Consider the following 22,192-nt stretch of genomic DNA (forward strand, 5'->3'; position numbering starts at 1 on the left):
AGGCCATGCAATTAATTTGCTTCACATATTTGATGTGCCTCAGAAGTTCAAGGTCATGAGCTTAATTGTTGAGACTATCAAGAGAACTGCTGCTGACCAGAAGAGAAGTCATGGGTATGCCCCACAGATTCAGGAGCTCATCAACTCCAAGATGGGCATAGGCACATATCTCCTGGACAAGGATCACATGCCTATCTACCCAGACTTTGAGGACAACATTGTAATGATGGATGAAAATGAACCATCTTCTGTGCAAACACAAACAAAGAAGGAGAAGGCAAGGACTGAAAAGGCTGCAAAGATGCCAGCTGCTGAAGAGGCATCTCAGTACTTCCTGAAGAGCAAGCAAGATCAGCTTGGCTACTTAATTGCCTCCACTTAGAGGATTGAGAAGGGGTTGGCCACCCTGACACAAAATCAGGAGAGCTTGGAGAGGATCATGGAGCAGAAGTTCTATGACTTAGATGTGAAGGTCACTGAGATACAGTCAGTTGTTCAGCAACTTCAAGATGAAGTGCAGGAGAGGAAGGGCAACACTACCACTGATACATTTGCTAGAGTGCCCAGAAGTCAGAGATCAGCTGCAGTGCCAGTGACAGACACCAGAGCAACTTCTTCTGCACCATCTACAGCTTCATTGCCACCAGCTCCAGCACCTACTCCACCAGCTCCATCTTCATCAACTGATGCCTTCGTCCTTGGAGTCATTTCTACACCACCACATCAAGACCAAGCCTGAGAGTCGATTTAGCACTGTGCATTTTTATGAACTTTTTGATAACTTGTTGCCGAAGGGGGAGAAAATGTATAGATCCTAGGCTTTGAGAGAGAGAGTTGCTTTTGTACTCTCTTGTTTTGGTGGTTGAACTTTATTTGTTTGCTTGTTTGAGATACATTCTATGCGTACGTGTGATAGTTGGATGATCATGTGTTTGATCTTATACAGTGCTACCTTAATGCTTGTTGGATGACATTATCCTTTTATCTCTATATGATCATTCACTTTGCTTGGTGATGAGTGCATGTATTTAATTATTATCATTTTGAGCGCTCCACCAAGATGTATGTGACATGGAAGAGTAACCCATGATCCTAATTCATTGTGCATTTGCAGTCCAAAGCAAATCTCAAACTATGCACAAATTTAGGGGGAGCTCTTACTTTTCACATACTTCTCAAAACGACAATGTTTTTTAATCTTATTATCATTTGTCGAAGCTTTGATCTATATGTTGTCATCAATTACCAAAAAGGGGGAGATTGAAAGTGCAAGTATCCCTAGGTGGTTTTGGTAATTCCTAACAACATATAGCTCATTGAGCTAATACTATTCCAAGATAAATATTTCAGGAAAGGTCAATGATTGGCATGGCATGGATGAGAAAAGTGGACCCCCCAAAATGCTAAGGACAAAAGGATTGGCTCAAGCTCAAAGCTCAAGACTCTACATTTTATATTTTAGTGATCCAAGATCACATTGAGTCTATAGGAAAAGCCAATACTATTAAGGAGGGATGATGTGTTGCTTAATGAGGTTCTTTCTCAAAGTGCTTAGTGATATGCTCAAAAGCCCTCAACTACTTTCTCACATCCACATATGACCTAAACCAAAAGTCAAACTCGGCCCCACCGATTCTTTCTATCTGGCGCCACCGAGTTCAGATGTCATAGTCACTGCCACAAACCCTAGGAAAATCGGTCTCACAGATAGGGATCTCGGTCTCATCGAGATGGGATTGTAATCTCTATGTTTCCCTTCGCAACGTTTTGGTCCCACCGAGATGAACGATCGGTCCCACCAAGATTGCAATGTAAACTCTCCGTTTCCCTTTCGTAATGTTTCGGTCCAACCGAGATGAGCGAATCGGTCCCACCGACTTTACCTGACTAACTCTCTAGTTAGCTTATTACCAAAATCAGTCTCACCGAGTTTGTGCAATCAGTCTCACCAAGATTATGTTATGCCCTAACCCTATCCATATCGGTCCTACCGAGTTGCATGTCGGTCCCACCAAAAATCCTAACGGTCACTAGATTTGCTGAATCGGTCCGACCGAGTTTCTCAATTCGGTCCCACCGAGATTGGTAAGTTGTGTGTAACGGTTAGAATTTGTGTGGAGGCTATATATACCCCTCCACCTCCTCTTCATTCGTGGAGAGAGCCATCCGAACAAACCTACACTTCCAACTTACATTTTCTGAGAGAGAACCACCTACTCATGTGTTGAGACCAAGATATTCCATTCCTACCATATGAATCTTGATCTCTAGCCTTCCCCAAGTTGCTTTCCACTCAAACCTTCTTTCCACCAAATCCAAATCCTGTGAGAGAGAGTTGAGTGTTGGGGAGACTATCATTCGAAGCACAAGAGCAAGGAGTTCATCATCAACACACCATTTGTTACTTCTTGGAGAGTGGTGTCTCCTAGATTGGCTAGGTATCACTTGGGAGCCTCCGACAAGATTGTGGAGTTGAACCAAGGAGTTTGTAAGGGCAAGGAGATCACCTACTTCGTGAAGATCTACCGCTAGTGAGGCAAGTCCTTCGTGGGCGATGACCATGGTGGGATAGACAAGGTTGCTTCTTCGTGTACCCTTCTTGGGTGGAGCCCTCCGTGGACTCGCGCAGCCATTACCCTTCGTGGGTTGAAGTCTCCATCAACGTGGATGTACGATAGCACCACCTATCGGAACCACGACAAAAACATATGTGTCTCCTATTGCGTATGCACTCTCCAAACCCTTCCCTTTACATTCTTGCAAGTTGCATGCTTTACTTTCCGTTGCTCATATACTCTTTGCATGCTTGCTTGAATTGTGTTAAGATTGCTTGACTTGTGCTAAGTGAGCTAAAACCTGCCAAGAACTAAAATTGGGAAAAGGATAAGCTTTTATTTGGTCAAGTAGTCTAATCACCCCCTCTCTAGACATGCTTACAATCCTACACCCCCCTCTAGTCGGATACTAGCACTTTCATTAGACGGTATTGAGTAATATTCTGGGGATTATGTACCTTTGGTATAAGTGTAATAGACGTATCATTCAAACCCAAAGGCAGATCCCTTCCATTAAGGAATCCAAGAACAACACTTGTTATATCATGACGTAATAATTCCCAGTGCTTCTGAAAAAAAAACCGTCGTGAAGCCATCGACACCAGGTGCCTTTGATGGCACCATCTGAAAAAGAGCCTTATGCACATCTTCTGGAGTAAAGATCCCATCAAGAACCAAGTTCATCTCCGGGGTGATCTGTACAGGCACATGCGATACACCTCAGTCGCATTCGTGGACCCTCGCGAGGTGTATAGTTGCTGATAGAAGTTCTGTATTTCAACTTTGTCTTCATTTCCATCAACACAAACCGACCCATCCAACTTGCGTAGACCAACAATTTTGTTGGCGCACTGTCGCTGTTTAGCCTACGCCTGGAAATATTTTGTATTTCAATTGCCATCATGAAGCCAAAGGACTCGCGATCGTTGTCGAACCCAAATCTCCTCCTGGCGAAGAGCTTCTCTTAATTTGAGGATAGTACTTTTTTCCTCCTCATTTGGACCTCGCCCTATAGACTGACGTCGTAGCTTGCCCAATTTTTGTTGGAGTTTTCGGACCATTCTTCTTAAATAGCCAAATTCTTTCTTTCCCCAAGGATTAAGCCGCTGTTGCAAAGCTGCTAGCGACTCAATAACTCCTTGTAGACCAGGTGAGTGCTGATGTTGGTGCCAACACTCAGTCACTATATGTTCATAGTCCACATGTGTCTGCCACATGTTCTCGTACCTGAACAGTTTTGACTGACCAGCTTGGTCACACATATGCTTCTGGAACTCCAACCTGATGAAACAATGGCCAGATTCAACAACACTAATGTGACGAACACTTGTGAAACCAAACAACTTCGTGGACTGCTCATTCACGAAAACACGGTCAATCTGGGCCTTCATGCCCCCCCATGCTGCCGGTTGTCCCACGTGAATAGCACACCCATCCAACCCAGGTCTTGGAGTGCACATTCATCTGTTACTTCCCGAAACTCTCTCACCTGCCACTCAGGGCGAGCCAAACAACTGAAATGTTCATTTGCGTACAAAGTCTCATTGAAGTCACCCATGCAAACCCATGCATCATGTGCAAGTGAATATAGGGTACGAAGGAAATGCCAACTATGGTGGCAGTCCTCCACTCTTGGCGCGCCATAGAAACCTATGAAGCGCCACATATCTGATGGATGATCAACTCTCCGCACCACACAATCTATGTGGCTGGTACTGAAGTTCTTAAGCTCAACGGACACGTCCTTTGACCAGAATAATCCAAGGCCTCCGCTAAGACCTACACTGGTCACTGCGAAATAACCAGAATAATCCAAGGCCTCGGCTTCTTCTTTTTTGGTTCCCTTTCGGTGCCTTCCTCCTCTGCACCATCCCCTTCAACAGATGCGCCAGTACTGATAGGATCAATCCCATGTCCATCATTTGCTGCATAGTTTGTCAACAGGGGCATCTCCACCCTCTAGTAGACTTGCGCCGATGGCCCCCCCTTACGCTTGGGCGTCGCATTCCTCTTTTTGGTGAATTCACCTCGTTTCCCCCACCAGCAGTCGTGCTAGATTTCTTTGTATCCTGCTTACTGTTATGTGTTTGCTGGTTGGTTGCTGACGAACTCTCGGATGAAGCAGCTGTCCTCTTCTCTTCCCCCGGTCTAAGTCCCTTGCCAAAAGGCAGATCACCATGTTCATCTCTAGTGCCAGGTGTTGGACAGAGCAAGTTAGAGTGTCCCAATCATCCACATGAGAAGCAGAAGTGGGGGATGTTTTCATATTATATGTCATAAGGAGCAGTCTGCCCCTCCTTGCAGATTCAATCAAGATTGAACGTCTCAATGGCTTCGCTACATCCAGAGTAATTCGAGTGCGCAGGTAGCCTCCACCATGATCAAAGTGAATATCAGTTGCGTTCTTGTACGTTTGCTTAGTGATCGCTTTACTCCACGCCTCATCCCGAAGATTAAACGAGAGGTTCACAACCCTAGCCCAGACCTGAAGTTTATCAAACCTAAGCTTCGACGGCCTCATGCAATCATCAAACTCAGGCAAGATGACTGTGTGCTTGCTGATGTGCCATGGACTTCCTTCCCACACGCGATCCCGATCTCGCTTTGTAAACTCCGCTACAAACATATTTCCCCCCAATGCGGAAAGCCAATCCCTTAGGGTTTCCCCATGCAGGACGTGGAGTGTTGGGGATCGTCTTGATATGCAGTATGTTGCGATGCAGTACCTTCCCCGCAATCATCCACTTCTTTGCAACGCCCTCAACTCGATCATCAAGAACCAACGGTGTCGCCTCCTCCTCTGAGATGTCCCGTTTCCCCAATTGTTCCTCGAGACGAGCCCTGGCGGACTGGGGCGAGAGTGCCCCCTCCCCCGCCTCCACTGCCGTCGCTGCCTGACGGTGCGTCCATCCCAGCCCGGTGATCTCACGTGCGCCCCGTCGATCTAGTCCACGGGCGCTGCCAAGTTCCGCCAAACCCTAGTCACCCTGAGCGCCTAAGAGCATCTCCAGCCGCGCCCCCCAGCAAGCCCTCCCAGGCGTTTTTTCCATGTTGGCGCCGAAAAAACACCCCAGCCGTGCCCCCAAGACGCCAAATTCCGTCGGCTCGGCCCGTTTTTGCGCCCGGCGATCGCAGGCCGAACCCGACGCACTGGGGGCGCTCGGGGGCTCCGGCGCAAGGGAAAAACGCACCTGGGGCCACACTACCAGGCGAAAAGTCAAGCCACCCTGTCCAGATTCACCTCCGACCCTGCGCGCTCGGCCGCCACCCTGCCGATCCCGGCACCGTCCACAACCCACCACAGCTAGATAGACCATTCCCCGCCGGAAAAAGGAGAGGTTTCGCCGAGGCAGCCTCTCCACCGCCGTCCGGGCAACTTTTCCGGCATTCCGGCCGTGCACCTGTACACCGGTTGGTTTGCACCCACACCTCGCCCGCAAGGTGATCGGTGATTTGCCCGGCCCGGCGATGGACTCAGAAGATGAGGAGGCGCTCGAAGCGTTGCTGGAGGAGGAAGCCAAAGCCGACGTCCAGGAGTAGGAGCATCTCATGGTGCTCGTCGCCCTCGCCGGCCTGCTCGCGAGCACTGAGAAGCCGCGACGAGGTGGCTCGGTGCCTGGGCGGGTGAAAGCAAAGAACCAACATCGTCTGGAAGGCTACTGCATGCTCTACTCAGACTACTTCGCCGACGCTGCATTGCACGGCGAGAAAGCATTTCGGCGCCGTTATCGGATGAGCCAAAAGCTTTTCCTCAGGATTGTGAATTCCATCCGGGAGTTCGGCAGCTACTTCAAGTGCAAGATGGATTGCACTGGCACACTTGGATTCACCTCAATCTAGAAGTGCACGACAGCTATGAGGATGCTTGCATACGGAGCTCCCGATGATTCACTCGACGACTATAGGCGCATGGCCGAGTCCACCACCATTGAGTGTTTCTACAAGTCCACTATAGGTGGCAGTGTTTGGACCGCAATACTTGCGAACACCCAATGCGGAAGACAATGCTCGGATCCTAGCATAGAATGCAGGAAGAGGTTTTCCTGAGATGCTTGGAAGCATCGACTTCATGCATTGGAAATGGAAGAATTGTCCATTTGCTTGGCAGGGGTTGTACAAATGCGCCAAAGGCGGTTGCAGTGTGGTACTTGAGGAAGTGGCCACACATGACCTCTGGATTTGGCACTCTTTCTTTGGGATGCCAAGAACTCACAATGACATCGACGTCATGCAGTGCTCCCCTGTCTTTGCCAAGTTTGTTGAAGGTCATTCTCCTCCGGTGAACTTCGAGGTCAATGGGCGGCACTACAACAAGGGGTACTGTCTAGCTGATGGCATCTATCTGAGATGGTCAACATTTGTGAAGACTATCTCAAACCCTGTGCTAGGAGGCAAGAACGCCTTCTTTGCGAAGGTTTAGGAGGCTTGCAGGAAGGATGTCGAACGGGCATTTCGTATGCTCCAATCTCGATTTGCTGTTGTCCGGTACCTTGCTCAGACCTGGTCGAAAGATCAAATGTGGGAGATCATGACTTGCTGTGTCATCTTGCACAACATGATCATTGAGAGCGAGCAGGAAGAGGCAGTGTTTGACACAAAACCATATTACAGGCAGGGTCCTCTTGCCCAAGTTGATCACCAGCTACCGGCAACCTGGACTGACTACCTCAATATGCGTCAGGAGATCCAAGACCCATAGGTGCATCAAGAACTGCAACACGATCTGGTGGAGCACCTATGGAGGCTCAAGGGAAATGCCGGGAATGACGTGTGATGAAACTTGAGTTTTTATTTGTTGAACTATATAATTTGTATTGAACTATTTGTTGAACTATTTGATTTATATTGATTTTCTGTGATGAACTATGGAGGCAAAAACACGCCGAAACACGCCGAACCATGCCGAACTATGTGATGAACTAATTGATTTCTATTTCTATGGGAAAATTCACACCGAAACACGCCGAACCGCGCTGAATATGGGCCGATTCACGCAGATATCAGGCCGTTTTTAGACAAATTTGGGCCGAATAATGGGCCGAAATCGGCACCTAGGGGTGACGGCTGGGTGCCCAACCACCCCCAAAGCCGAGTTTACCGCTGGCTCGCCCCTAGGCGGCGATTTTTATGCCTCCTGAGGGGCCAACGGCTGGAGATGCTCTAAGGGTTCAATGCCCCTCTTTTTTTGAACATCAATACAGACACAAGCGCTCATATACACGCGCATACACTCATCCCTATGAACGCACACACGCACACCCGATGTCAGCGCCTCTACTGCTACGAACCCAACAACCGTCACTAACAAGAAGGACCCAGACGACAACGACTCCATCACTGCCTCTCGACCCACCAGGACCAAGCGGCCCAACCCAACAGTCATTGGGCCGCAGTGGGCTCGTTGAGATCCACCCAACTGGCTGGCTACTTAAGGCTCGTCCCTCCCCCGGAGGCCAGTCATCCAGTGGATCAAGAAACCCGGCAGCGACGAAACGCACCCTAGTTCTTCCATTCGATCCATTCTTGTAATCCAGCTTGTACCAGACTAAATTGCCACTGTGAGAAAGATAGATTGACTCCCCTATAGCTTGTCCCTAACATCTGGTATCAGAGACCACTCCCACCCACTTCCTCCGCATAGATCTGGCCCAATTTGTGGAAACAAGATCCTTCACCAAGCGTGATCCCGGCTCATGGCGATGGATCCGTCCGTGCAGTCGTTCTTGGAGCGCCTGGAAACCACCCTCAAGGAGCACACCGCCGCGATCCAGGATTCCAACGCCAAGCTCGACGACCTTGCGGCATGGCACCCCGATCTCGAGCGGCGAGTCGCCAATCTAACCGACTCGGTGGTGGCCCTACAGCTCGCGCAACCGACTCCACCACCACCGCGCTCGGAGGGCCCGTCACATCAGGCTCCGGTGCCGAGCCACCAACTGCCAGCGACGACCGGTGCCCATATCGGGGCCGCGTTTGGCGCGACAGCGAACTCGCAAGGGCCCGATGGCCACGGCGTCTTCAACATCACACGGGGGCCGCCTGCGGTGTCCTTTCTGACACCGACACCGCTCCCGGTCACCGGTCAGTCCGATTCCCCTCCGTCGCCCCTGCTCTTTCCCCGTTCGCGCATGCCAGTCAGCTGCTCACCTGCTTAGGCCAAGCACACCCATCCATCCAATTTCCGTAGTTCGCAGGGGATAACCCAAAATTGTGGAAAACCCTCTATGAACAATACTTTACTATGTTTGCTATCCTGCCGTCTTTTTGGGTACCTATGGCCACGCTGGATTTTTCTGTCTCTGCATCCATTTGGTTACAATCCATTCAGAAGTGACTAACATATTTTGATTGGGAGTCGTTTACCACCCTTTTGTGTATGCGTTTTGGGCGTGATCGCCATCAAACATTAATCTGCTAGTTTTACACCATGCGTCAAACATCCACGGCCGCAGATTACATTGAGCAATTTGAATCCATCATTAATCATCTCAGTTCATACTCTGACACAATTCACCCATTTTACTATCTTACTCGTTTTGTCGAGGGGCCGTGGAAGGATATCCGCGCGGTGGTCTTGGTGTAGCGACCACCGGACTTGGATACAGCATGCGCGCTTGCACTATTACAAGAGGAAGTGGCGGACGGGGCAATCGGCTCTCTACTGCGACCGCCTGAGATGCACTCCAAATCGGGCATGGCGCTGCCCCTACCTCCACCTCCACCGCGCCCAGTTCCCCCGAGCAGTGGCTCGGATCGTCGCGACACTGAGGCAGCGCACGCGGACACATCCAAGGTGAAGGCACTCCGTGACTACCGTCGAGCCCGCGGCCTCTGCTTCAAATGCAGAGAGAGTTGGGGGCAAGACCACGTCTGCCTCACCACGGTCCAACTTCACGTGGTGGAGGAGATGCTCGAGCTCTTCGGCGTGGACAGGGATCAAAAGGATAGCACGACCACTACATCAACATGCGACACCGCCATGGCCATCTCTTGCTCGGCGTTGGACGACAGCATCTCTCCCAAGGCCTTCCAGCTCCTCGCCATGATGCAAGGGCACGAGGTGTTGCTCCTCGTTGACATCGGCAGCTCCACGTCTTTCATTGACCAGAAGCTCGCCCACCAATTGACGGGAGCCATGCCACTCCAGCAACCATGCTGTGTCCGTGTCACGGACGGGGGAGAGCTCACCTGCATAGCTGCTATCCCATCCTACCAGTGGTCATCCCAGGGCCATGACTTCGTCACCAACATGAAGATCCTTCCACTGGGCACGTACGACGCCATCCTCGGCATGGACTGGCTCGAACAGCACAGCCCCATGACTGTCGACTGGCGCGCCAAGTACATCCAGTTCCCGACAGCGATGGGACGAGCTCATTTGTTCGGACATGAGGCCAACTCCACTACCTGCCATGTGATCAACCGAGTCCAGCTCCAAACCTTGCACCGCCAGGGCTCTCTGCTACATATTATCGTGCTCTGTCCCATTACAGAAGAATCAGCGGCTGCCCAAAGAGAGTCATAAGAACTGCAACAACTTCTTGTTGAATTCGACGGCGTGTTTCAAGAACCCATCGGCCTGCCGCCTCGTCGTGCTTATGATCATTCCGTACCACTGATGCCAGGCGCGCAGCCTGTCAACATTCGTGCGTATCGTCACAAGCCTGAGCACAATACGGAGATCGAGCATCAAATGGCTGAACTACTCAAGTCAGGAGTCATCCAGCACAGTCACAACAGTTTTTCGTCACCGGCAATCTTGGTCAAGAAGAAGGATGTGACATGGAGACTATGCATCGATTATCGCCACCTAAATGCCATGACCCGTGTCAGTACGTTTCCGATGCCTGTGATTGAGGAGCTACTTGATGAGTTACACGGGCCCAAATGGTTTTCCAAACTTGATCTTCGAGCAGGGTACCATCAAATCTGGCTGGCTGAAGGAGAGGAGTTCAAGACTGCATTCCAGACACATTTGGGCCATTATGAATTCAAGGTGCTGCCTGTTGGGTTGGCAGGAGGACCAGCTACATTTATCAGTGCTGTGACCGACACCATGCATCCCCTCCTCAGGCATTGCGTGCTCTTATTATTCAATGATATCCTGGTGTTTAGTCGCACCTGGGAAGATCATGTTTCTCATACCAGACAAGTCCTCGAGCTCTTGCGTAAAGACCAGTGGAAAGTCAAGCGGTCGAAGTGTGAATTTGGCCAGTAGCAACTCTCGTACTTAGGCCATGTTATCAGTGCAGAAGGTGTGGCCACGAAACCCAGTAAAATTCGTGTTGTGCAAGACTGGTCGACCCCTCAAGATGCCAAACAGGTCCGGAAATTCCTCAGACTCGTGGGATATTATCGCTGCTCCGTTCATGGATTCGGCGTCATTGCCAGGTCCCTGCTCAATCTGCTCAAGAAAGGGACTCCGTTTGTTTGGACCGACAACACTGCCCAAGCGTTCGACCTGCTCAAGCAACAACTGATCACGACCCCTGTTTTGGCATTGCCGGACTTCACCAAGACCTTCACGATCGAGACAGATGTGTGTGACAAAGGGATCGACGCTGTCTTGCAGCAGGAAGGACATCCCATCGCTTTCATGAGCAAAAATTTGAGCCCGCGGTACCAAGGCCTTTCCACTTATGAGAAGGAGTACCTCGCCATTGTCGTAGCTGTGGACCAATGGTGACCCTACCTCCGGCACAGCGAATTTGTCATCCATACCGATCAGAAGAGTCTGATACACTTGGAGGAACAACGCCTTTCCACCCCCTGGCAACAACGCGCTTTCACTAAGCTGTTGGGCCTGTGCTACACCATATAGTACAAAAAGGGGACTAGAGACACAGCAGCTGACGCCCTATCACGCGCAGGCTCTCCTGAGATACTTTCTATTGTCACTTCCTGCCAACCATCTTGGCTTGAGGATGTTGCAGCTAGTTACAACTGTAACCCGCAGGCACAGAAACTGTTGGAACAGCTGGCTGTCAAGGAAGACCTGAAAGGCAGGTTCACTTTGCAGAATGGGATTCTCAGGTTCCGAGGGCGTATTTAGCTTGGGGGCTCAATGGCACTTCAACAGAAGATCATATCAGCATTTCACGACAGTCCTATGGGCGGGCACTTGGGTTCCTAGCAACCTTTCGGCGCATCCGTCGACTCTTCGCCTGGCCAAAAATGAAGACACATTTTTTGCAGTTTGTGTGCTGCTGCCCAGTTTGCCAACAAGCAAAACCGGACAGATCAGCGTCCCCGGGCCTGCTCCAACCACTTCCAATTCCCCAACAACCATGGGAGATGATCACCATGGACTTCATCAACGGGCTACCCCAATCCGGTAAATTCAACTGCCTTTGGGTTATTGTCGACAAGCGCACCAAATTCGCCCATTTCCTCCAACTCGCGCATCCTTATACTGCTGCCAAAGTGGCGCTTCTCTACATGAACAATGTACATAATTCATGGATTTCTAGCCTTAATTGTGTCAGACCGCGACCCCGTCTTCACAAGTCATTTATGGCAGGAGCTTTTCAAGTAAGCAGGCACACAACTGAGGCTGAGCACGGCTAATCATCCGCAAACCGACGGGCAAACGGAGCGAGTCAACCAATGTGTTGAAACTTATCTCCACTGTTTTGTGCATGCTTGCCCAACCAGATGGAGCCACTGGATTCCTGCATTGGCACAGTTCTGGTACAACACTTCACATCATTCCAGCATAGGCATGTCGCCATTCAAAGCCATGTTTGGGCATGAACCAACACATTGGGGAATCACTCCCACCAGTGAGTGCACAGTGCCAGCGCTGCACTCTTGGCTAGATGAGCGCGCTGTCATTCAGGACCTGCTACAACAACACTTGAACATGGCACAACAGCACATGAAAGCTCAAGCAGACAAGCGGCCATCTCCACGAGTCTTCTCCGTGGGCGACTCGATCTACCTCAAACTACAACCATATATTTAGACTTCTGTTGCCCGACGCGCCAGCCACAAACTGGCGTTCAAGTACTATCGTCCTTACAAGATCATTGTCAAGATCAACGATGCGACCTACAAACTGGAATTGCCGTCCCATGCTCAAGTGCGCCCGATCTTCCATGTGTCCCAACTACGCCACTGCCTGCGGCCTGGTACGCTGTCTCAAACTGAACTCCCGCATCATACTGACGCTCCAGTGGTCCCTGTCGCAGTCCTCCAGCAGCGGTGGCGTAAGAAAAATGGCGCCATGATCGAGCAAGTATGCGTTCACTGGTCGGACGCGTCAGCCCTTGAAGATACATGGGAGGACCGTGTGGCGCTCCAAGCTCGATCCCCGACAGTAGAGGCTTGGGGGCATTGTACTAGACGAACGTCTCCTTCCACTGAATGCGCATCACCGGAAATCCTGAAATAAATCCAGGAATAAAATGCGCAGACCAGAATTTGACCCCTGATGGGCTGGGAATACCATAATCCCTCTAACCATCCAATCAGAGGTTGGCTCTTGAATGCCCCTCTCTGCAAACCATAGATGAACGGAACGGACGTAGACGGATACGCGGGCGCGTATCCTTGCTAATTTTCGCTTATTTTGAGGTGTGGAAAGTCGCACGGAACCAGAGACAGCCGCTGCCAGGACCCACACGCCAGCGGCTCATCGGGGATGCGTTTAACCCGGCTTTACAGCGGTCAGAGCTTTGCCGCGCGTGACCGTTTTCTTCGGAGGCGCAGCTGAAAATCGCAAACCTTTCCTGGGTGCGAATGCAATTCCACCAGCAAAACAGGCAAGTGCGATAAATTTGCAGTTGGAACCTCGATGTGTTCCAAAGCCCGCGCTCCGGTCCCCCGAACTGGGCATTCCGCTCCACTATCTCCTCAAAATCCATTTCCTCGGCTGGTCGTCAATCCCCTCCGCTGTTCTAAAGCCTTACTACTCGCCTCGGCCAGTCGCCTCCGCCACCAAAACCCTAACCCTAGCCCCGGAGCTCAGGCGACGCTTGCGCCTCCAAATGGACGGGGGAGGCACGCATCGCACGCCGGAGGACGTGTTCAGGGATTTCCGCGCGCGGCGGGCCGGCATGATTAAGGCGCTCACCACCGGTGCGCGCTCACTTTCTTCTCCCCGGCCGAGACTTTTTTTCGAGTGTTGCCGGGGCTCTGTGTGAGGATTTGGAGGTTCTGATTGGTTTCTGGTTTTTTGGTTGGTTGATTTGCAGATGTGGAGAAGTTCTACCAGCAGTGCGACCCAGGTGAGCTCGCGACCGTCTCTGATTTGCCGTTCTCGGGCCTCGAATTCGCTGAGGTTTCACATGGAAGTGATGCGGATTTTTATCTGCTCGAGTGGAGTTTGTGTTTCTGGCGTGGGTTTCTCTTTGCCTCTTCTCTCAAGAGGAAATTTGTGCTCGACTTGTTGTTAATTTGTTATTTGCTCTAATTTGGGAGTCTCTCTGCCCCGATTTCTGTAGGGGAATTTCGCTGGAATTCATATACCAGTGGGTTGGTGATTTTTCATCAAACCTTTAGGAAGCTTTGTGATTTTTACAGGAAAAGTCACTGGATTGTTTCCGTCTGTTTTAGTTTGGTAGTTCTTGCTTTCGATCTACTAACAGATCAGTTGTACTAGAAAAATGGTGCGTGTGCGTGTGCGTGTGGGTGGGTGTCAGTGGGTGCGGGTAAGAGAGAGAAAGGGATGAGGTGGGGCGCTTGTTTTTTTCCTGATTTGTTGACTAGTGCTCTCGTCGCCCTTCACACAGAAAAATGATGTGTGGTGCGGTGTAACCAAATGACCATGGTATCCATCTTATGAAGGGTATTTTCGGGCTTTTATTTAATTAGTCATTTTCCACTGACATAGTGCATAAGTTTAACAGTACTAGATCAGGCTATCCTGTGGAGAACTTTCGAGGCTTCCAAGTTTTGGTACGCCATCTTCGTTTGGCATTCTTTTTCGCGTCTTTACGTTCACCACCACATGTCCTCGTGATGTCAGATGATATACTCACTAATTTGCCATATTTTAGTGTATCCAACTGCAAGTTGGCAGCTGTAGTATTTATCCTGGATTAGTCTTAAAATTTGTATCTGTTGTATTAGGATTGCGAAGGCGCATTATAGAGTCTGATTGGACGGATCTTTTCCTTATTCTTCTACTCTCGTTTTTATTTCTTGGGCACGCAGTTGCAGTCCTGCTGAGGCTTTCTTTGTCCTGGCTTGTTTTTATTGGATAGAATATAGTCCTGAATGGGACCAGGGGGCTTAAGAGGTTGCCATTTTGATTTCAGAGAAAGAGAATCTATGCCTGTATGGTCTTCCCAATGAAACATGGGAAGTGAACTTGCCTGCAGAGGAGGTTCCCCCAGAACTTCCAGAGCCGGCACTGGGAATTAATTTTGCTCGGGATGGGATGGATGAGAAAGATTGGTTGTCACTTGTTGCGGTGCACAGTGATGCCTGGTTGCTAGCAGTAGCCTTCTACTTTGGAGCAAGATTCGGGTTTGACAAAGAATCCAGGTATTGCATTTTTTAGGCATGCAGCTTTTTTTACTTATGATTTGCTTATGGTTGTATAGTGTTGCTCTACCCTTCATCTTTTAGCAAATGTTGCTGTGCTCTATTTTTAGTCATATTCTGATAATGTGACCACCGGATAGTGAGGCCTCAGTTCATATGTTGTCAATGTAACTGTTTTTCCCACGGTGTGCATCAAGCATATATAAAAAAGGCATAAACTTTAGTCATTTGCATGCTAGGTCTGTCAATGAGAAAACAAGCTAGAGAAGACTTACCCACGCTTGGCTAGAAAGCAGCTTTGAGCTTCACAGTGACTCAGTGAGCTTGACCTTTGCTCGAATGAAGCTCACAAAAGCTCTAGTTCGGCTAGTCAATCTCATTAGTGGTTAGGCGAAATCACGACCATTTACAAATCAGCACTAATTCCCAGGCTTGCCACTCTCCCCATCCTAGATCTTTTCTGAGTCGGAGTACAAGTACATGGACTCAACGATCTCGCCACTGTTGGAGAGGAAGAGTACACATCTGGAGTGGATGTTGGGAGGGTAAGCATGACTATTGCCAGGGCCGTGGTATAGCTGGTATCAAGTATTGTCGGCCACAACACGAGGGACAGCGAAGGGATGCTAGACAATGTCGACAGGGGCGAAGCAGCGGTAGGCATGCTGGGGAACCAGGTGATGGTCAATCGGGTGTGAGAGGGCATAGCCCAGACAATGGAGCTGGTTGCCCATGAAAGCATGACGTATTTTGCGATGGCTCAGATCTGATTTGAACGGTAGGGCTTGGATGACACATGAAGAATAAAAAGACAGCACAAGAATCAATGTCCATGTTGCAAGCATAGCTTGACTTCATCGATAATATAGTTTTTTTTGTTGGAAAATGCATTCTTGGTGAAGTATGGTGTTTGCTTAGTTCAGATATTATAAAAACTCGGCTTTATCCATATGCGCTATGCTCAAAAGCATACATGGGCCATGCCTCCGTGAAGCTGTTCTTCTTCGCTTTGTTTACACCAGTTGTTCTGCTTTAGTTGGTAAATTTTTATATCTGGTTTTGTAGCCAAACTTTGCCGTAACAAACTTGTGTGCCCACAGTATTGTAACATATATTCATTCAATAAAACATATTGACCAAAACTGTGTATTTTGGAGACTGTAGTTAGAGGATAACATATATTGGACTGGGCAGAGTATACTACTGCTGTATGAAAATGGAGTTGTGCAGGAATGTTGAGAAATACAGGGTTAGATATTTTAGTTTCTTGGTGAATAACTATCAATATTAAATTGTGTGCCCACATGGTCAAGATGAAATGTGCACAAGGAACATTATACGGTATTTCAGATAAATAGTAAATAAACTTAATCTACGGTTTCGACCTGTGGGTTAACAATTACAACATCATAAACAAAACGAACCGAAATTAAGTTGAACTTACTTTTTCTACCTGGATATGGATCTTTTTCTTGTTTTTTAGGTAAAAGTTAAAAAAATACAGCAGAATGAAAAGCGTTAAATAGCTGCAATGTAGAGGAACTTTTGTTTTCTTCATTGTGGATCTATTAATTACTCCCTCTGTAAAGCAATATAAGAGCGTTTAGATCACTAAAGTAGTAATCTAAGTGCTCTTATATTACTTCATGGAGGGAGTACTTGATTGGGGTACATGAACCATACCGTGCTTTGCCTTTAGCCTATTGGTGCTTTTACACTAAGATATATTGTAAAAAATTCTTGCTAATTTACTGCTGTACTCCCCATCCATGTTTTATCAATGGCTTTTGACACATCATTTTCTGTCAGTTGGGCATGTCCAGCTGATAGTTAAGTTGGTGTAATTTGATATTGGTTTTGTAAGCCTAAATAGGCTAAAAAGGTTCATTGCGAGGGAGGCCAATCTTCTGTAGTTGGCATCTTAATTTTATAGTACATATGATTGCCACTCCATGCTATGACTCTTTGTGATTTGTGACTCGGTGTAAGTCGCTCTTGGGTCAGTTGTTAACTAAGAGATGCTCTAATAACGATCACCATGGAACATTTTGTTAAAATTTTCTTTCCGTCAATACTTGTGACTCATCTTGTTGATTTTTGTAACTAAATGACTCATCATATAAGTGTATTTAGTCGTTCACTAAATCTTTTGCCTCTTGTTTTATGATCTTTTATCTTGGAATATTCTTGTGTTATTGGATGCTATCTAGTCAAAAAAAAATTCGGGGTTTTGTGTGCTAGGTAGTCCCATATTATATTTGATTCTTGACGGACTTAGTGTTAAATCTAGCTTTATTTCATCCATAGATCACCTCCATTCTATTTTGTTAGACTTGATCATACACCATATCTTTCTGCTTTGTTCCATTTATGACTTATGAAATTTTGTAGTAGGTAAGGAGGAATTTGTCCTTCACGATTAGTCTTTTTGTTTGACTATTGTCCAAGGTCCAAAAAGGTGGCATTATGTGCTTGCCTAAGCGCACCTTAGCACTGGGTGGTTGCCTTTTACCTTGCTTCAGCCATAAGCTGTGATCAAGGCATCCAGTGAAGTCCTCGGTGATGGAGGAATGGTGGTGCTGCAGGAGAGAGAGGCAGATGTTCTGCAGGGAGAGAGGAGGCATCGGGATTGTGTCGAAGCAGAAGTCGGTGGAGGCAAAGACTCATGTGGTACACTGTTGGTGTTGTCGAAGCAAGGGATCTAGCAGCAAGTAATAAGCAATGGATGGCTTAGATTCTTCCTCCGGCCTGTGAACATATTTTAGGGTTTCCACATGGGCTAGGAAGTGTTTCCATGCGAGCTGTAACTAATGGCCATATATGTGAAAAGTCTATTTAGGCCTTGAGCACCAGGCAGCTTGGAATCCTTGGCACAAACCACCTTGCAGCTCTATACTCTTTTTTATGTGCTCGTCCTATTGAACTTTTTGGATTCTTTCAAACAAGAATCTAATAAACTAGAATAGTGTCAGTGGAAAAAATTAAGAGAATTGACTAATCAGAGACTTCTAGGATCTTCTTTACATCGGGGAAATCTGCTGCTCCTGTCCTTTTCTTTAAGTTATGTCTCTTTCTTTTTGGTCCATCATGCTATTATGTAGGGGCATTCATATTATAATTTCATATATGGAGTAGTATTCTGGAGCGCTGTAGAGTTCCTTTTCCATGCATCCCAATTGAGATTTTCCATGGGTTGCAGATGTTCTGAGTTTCTGACGTGACAAAGATGGCCACCCGATATAGGGAACTACATTTTGTAAGGTTTTCTTGACAAATTAGGGATAGTGAGGATACATTAAGTTCTCTACATATGCACTCTACGGTGAGAACATTCTATATGATGCAACAAGCAAGTTAACAGAACAAGTTAAGGAAGAACCACAAGTTAGAGAAGAGGATGTATCCCCAAGCTCGCACTCTTGGGAGAGTGCTAATCTCCGCTAGAGGGGTGCGAAAACCAAAGCTTCTCGGGCGCCATGATAGGCTCCCCTATTCTCCTTGAGCCTCCCACCGAGGTTGCAACCGAAGTTGAAAACTTTTCTGCTAAGTCCGGGGGGCTGGCCGGAGGGTCGGGGTTGCTGGGGGAAGGCAAAACAGAAACATTACAACCTAATTGCATTTTTTCTGTTGTGCCCGAAGTTGGTTCCTGGGGTGCTAGAAACAAAACATAGCCAGGTTTTCAAAGTGGGTTCTCTCTTCCATGGGATGGATTGTGTGTGCATATAGGTTAGTGTACGTGAGTTGATTCCCACCAAATCTCCACTGTGCCCCCCCCCCCCCCCCCCCCCCCCCCCCCCTCTTTTGAGTTGTCATTAAAACCAAAACAGTTAGGGACAAGTATGTCATAGCTCATAGTTTATCTTACCCTAAAGAAGCCCCTAAATAATCAACTTGAGCCTAAAAAACCTAGGTAATCTACTTTGGCACATGAAATAACATATCTCATTTTCATATTAATCTCATGGTTAACATTTCTATTTTTCATTTAGTGATAAATTAAGCGGTTAGTGTCAATTGTTTGATAAATAATGTACTATATTTTTATCTTCATTTGTTTGGAGCTTCTGTTCATTCTTTTTTTGTATCTTTAGTTATGCTATTTCTTAGTCATCTGAGAATTTCTTAGTTCTTGGTCGACACTTAGCACCGTCAATCCGATGTGGAGATATGTACAAGATTTCATATTTAAATACTTCTACACTAGATGAACAAATCATTATAACACGGTGATTGTTTCTCGATAAACGAATATATTTGTAAAATTGATTGATGATTTGTTAAGTTTTGGTCGACTCAGCCAATAGTACTTTTGGTACTTAATGAACAACTATTACATTGGAATGTTCTTTTTACATTCACATGAAATATTTGTGAAATTATCAAATAATTAGGTAATTCCATTGGACTAAGACAATACTCCCTCTGTCTCAAAATGTATTCCTATTCCCTCAACACACTGAACAACTTTCTTAGATTTGTATGAATGAATTTGTAAAAGTGAGAATTAGTTAATTATCTAGTTGACTGAGACACATATATTCCCTCGTACCTTTTCACTTTAATTGCTACTTGGCACATAAATCTTAATATTATTAATACAATGTACTTTTATCAAGCATAATTACTCTTTCTATGTGGCTAAGGAAAATAATTGTACCAATATCACATTGTCATTATTATTCTAAGATCACTAACAATAATTGTAGCAATATATTGGTGTGCTTTTTACCAAACATTGAGCTAGGCTTTCATTGACAGTAATCAAATGCTACTCTTTATTACCCGCCCATTTGTATGAGGCTACCTGTAGTGGGAGTATCATAGCTAGTATCATGCATGCCAAATGGCAATTTTGATGAGGTGGCATCAAATTAAATGAAGAAAGAGAGGGTTGGTATGATATTATTATGATACTGTATTATACCCCCTCCGTCCGGAAATACTTGTCATCAAAATGGATAAAAGGGGATGTATCTAGACGTATTTTAGTTCTAGATACATTTCTTTCTATCCATTTTGATGACAAGTATTTTTGGACGGAGGGAGTAATAAATTTTATGCTACTATGAGTCATGCATGACAATAAATAAAATCATCTAAGATACTAATCTATGATACTGCATGATATATGATGCTCCCCAGTCCCCACTGCCAGGAAAGTTCATTTTTTTATTGGTTGAATGTGTCAACATGTGTCTTCCGTTACTTTGAGTGGTTTTGTCTAGATAAATTATTTGCCTCATTAACTACCATCCTCCTACTGTCCCATCCACCTACATACAGTAGAACTGTTCAAATTGGCCACATCACTCACCATATTGCACCACCGTTAATCTGCAGATTCCAATGCACAAATTAACACTCAAGATAGATCTGCCTGTTGCTCGTCTCCCCAATCGCTGTTCTTCCATACTCCCTCCTTTCTGGTTTATTGGGCCTATCTCATTTTTTTAGTTTTTCCATTTCGTTAGTCCCGTTTTCGTTCCTCTTCATCACCTTTTTAGATTCTGAGGCGATTAGAAGAAAACTAACTAGTGCATGTAGCCGTTTCTGCTCATTTAGTGGCCATGCATGCATGCGCTGGAGTTAATGCCAGATTAAAGCACCTTTTTTCCGGGGAAAAAGTGCTAATTGGACATTTTTGCAGCCTATGTAATTTGTTCCACCACTCACTATCTACTTTGGTTGAGGATTTTTTTGAGTTGAGCCCTTTAAACCAGAAGGGAGTATATGCCTCTATCTTCATCCTCCCCAGGGAAAACTGCGCAGAAGCAGCCCAATCTCCTCTGCTCGTCAGCTGCTAGGAGATAGCACTGGAGCTTCCCGCCTCCCCCATCTCACCTTCGAGCTCCCATGGCGCTGCAGCCCCATCCTCTCCTCTGACCTAGGCAGTACAGTTGCCAGGTAGCTGCCTACCCCTAAGCCTCCTAAGAGCTGGTGCTGGGTAAACGCTAACCTAGCACCTGGAGCCTTTTTAAGCCTTGCTACTGTCCACGGAGTATCTCTTGTTTTCTATGCATATTTTGATTTAAGTTTTTGATACATTATTAACATCACGATCAACCCATTCCTGCTGCCCATATATATGAGGTTACATTTTGTGTTTTTGTTGCAGGAAGCGGCTTTTTAGCATGATAAACAACCTCCCCACCATATATGAGGTTGTCACGGGAACTGCGAAGAAGCAGGTCAAAGAAAAACACCCCAAAAGCAGCAGCAAGATAAGTAAATCTGGCACTAAGGTAATGAACCATTTTCGTTTTTGCAACAATGCTGACCTAAAACTAAGCTCATAACTTGTTGTCTTTTGGCGCAAACACACTTCCCCAGCCATCTCGCCAGCCAGAACCCAACTCAAGGGGTCCAAAGATGCCACCACCTCCGAAGGATGAGGACGACAGTGGAGGCGAGGAAGAAGAGGGAGAAGAACATGAAAAGGCATTATGTGGTGCGTGTAATGATAACTATGGACAGGATGAATTCTGGATCTGCTGTGATGCTTGTGAGACATGGTTCCACGGTAAGTGTGTGAAGATCACCCCTGCCAAAGCTGAGCACATCAAGCACTACAAATGCCCAAATTGCAGCAGCAGTAGCAAGAGGGCCAGAGCATGATATCAGATTCCTCCACGGCTCATGTCTGAAGATCCAAGGATTTGACTTACTGTAAAGACGCATGTGGGACGGAATGCCCAATGGATGTGCATTCAGTTGTTGCTTTGAGATTAGTACCAGCTTTAGGGGTCTTGCTGTGTTGTTATTTGGTGTATGTCGGTGATGTTCTAGATTTACTTGTAGTCGTAGCAACTAATTGTAACAGCTTGTATGTCTTGGAGCCTTGTCAGGGCCCTGTTCTGGACTCTCTGTGTCCTAGGTTCAGTGATGTATCACGTCATCATGTACCCTTGTTGTAATTTGTTGAAGAACCGCCTGTTATCTTAGCTTTTACAGCCTAGTTATATTTGGACATGTTATCTAGCATCTACCGATTGTTCCACTGTTTTAGAACTTGGTAAATAGTCGGGTGTTTGTCAACTTGAGAAATTAGGGTTGCGGGTGCAATGTTTAAGACGGTGGTGCTTGCCACAATTGTAGGGTGTATTTCCCTTCTGATGGTTTGCTATCCTCTCTTTGGTTGTGGCAAAAGC

At 47.0% G+C, this 22,192-nt stretch overlaps 1 protein-coding gene across 1 annotated transcript; it reads left to right on the forward strand.

Moving 5' to 3' along the window:
• The first annotated feature begins 13,341 nt into the window (after nucleotides 1–13,341).
• LOC123091217 (PHD finger protein ALFIN-LIKE 8) lies at nucleotides 13,342–22,018 on the forward strand. Its single transcript, XM_044512648.1, has 5 exons — nucleotides 13,342–13,634; nucleotides 13,751–13,783; nucleotides 14,816–15,044; nucleotides 21,160–21,286; nucleotides 21,375–22,018. Exons 1-5 carry the CDS (start codon nucleotides 13,544–13,546, stop codon nucleotides 21,657–21,659), a joined length of 765 nt encoding a protein of 254 aa, XP_044368583.1. The 5' UTR covers nucleotides 13,342–13,543; the 3' UTR covers nucleotides 21,660–22,018.
• Nucleotides 22,019–22,192: the final 174 nt, after the last annotated feature.

This window comes from Triticum aestivum, chromosome 4B (assembly GCF_018294505.1).
Source record: "Triticum aestivum cultivar Chinese Spring chromosome 4B, IWGSC CS RefSeq v2.1, whole genome shotgun sequence".
Taxonomy (NCBI): domain Eukaryota; kingdom Viridiplantae; phylum Streptophyta; class Magnoliopsida; order Poales; family Poaceae; genus Triticum; species Triticum aestivum.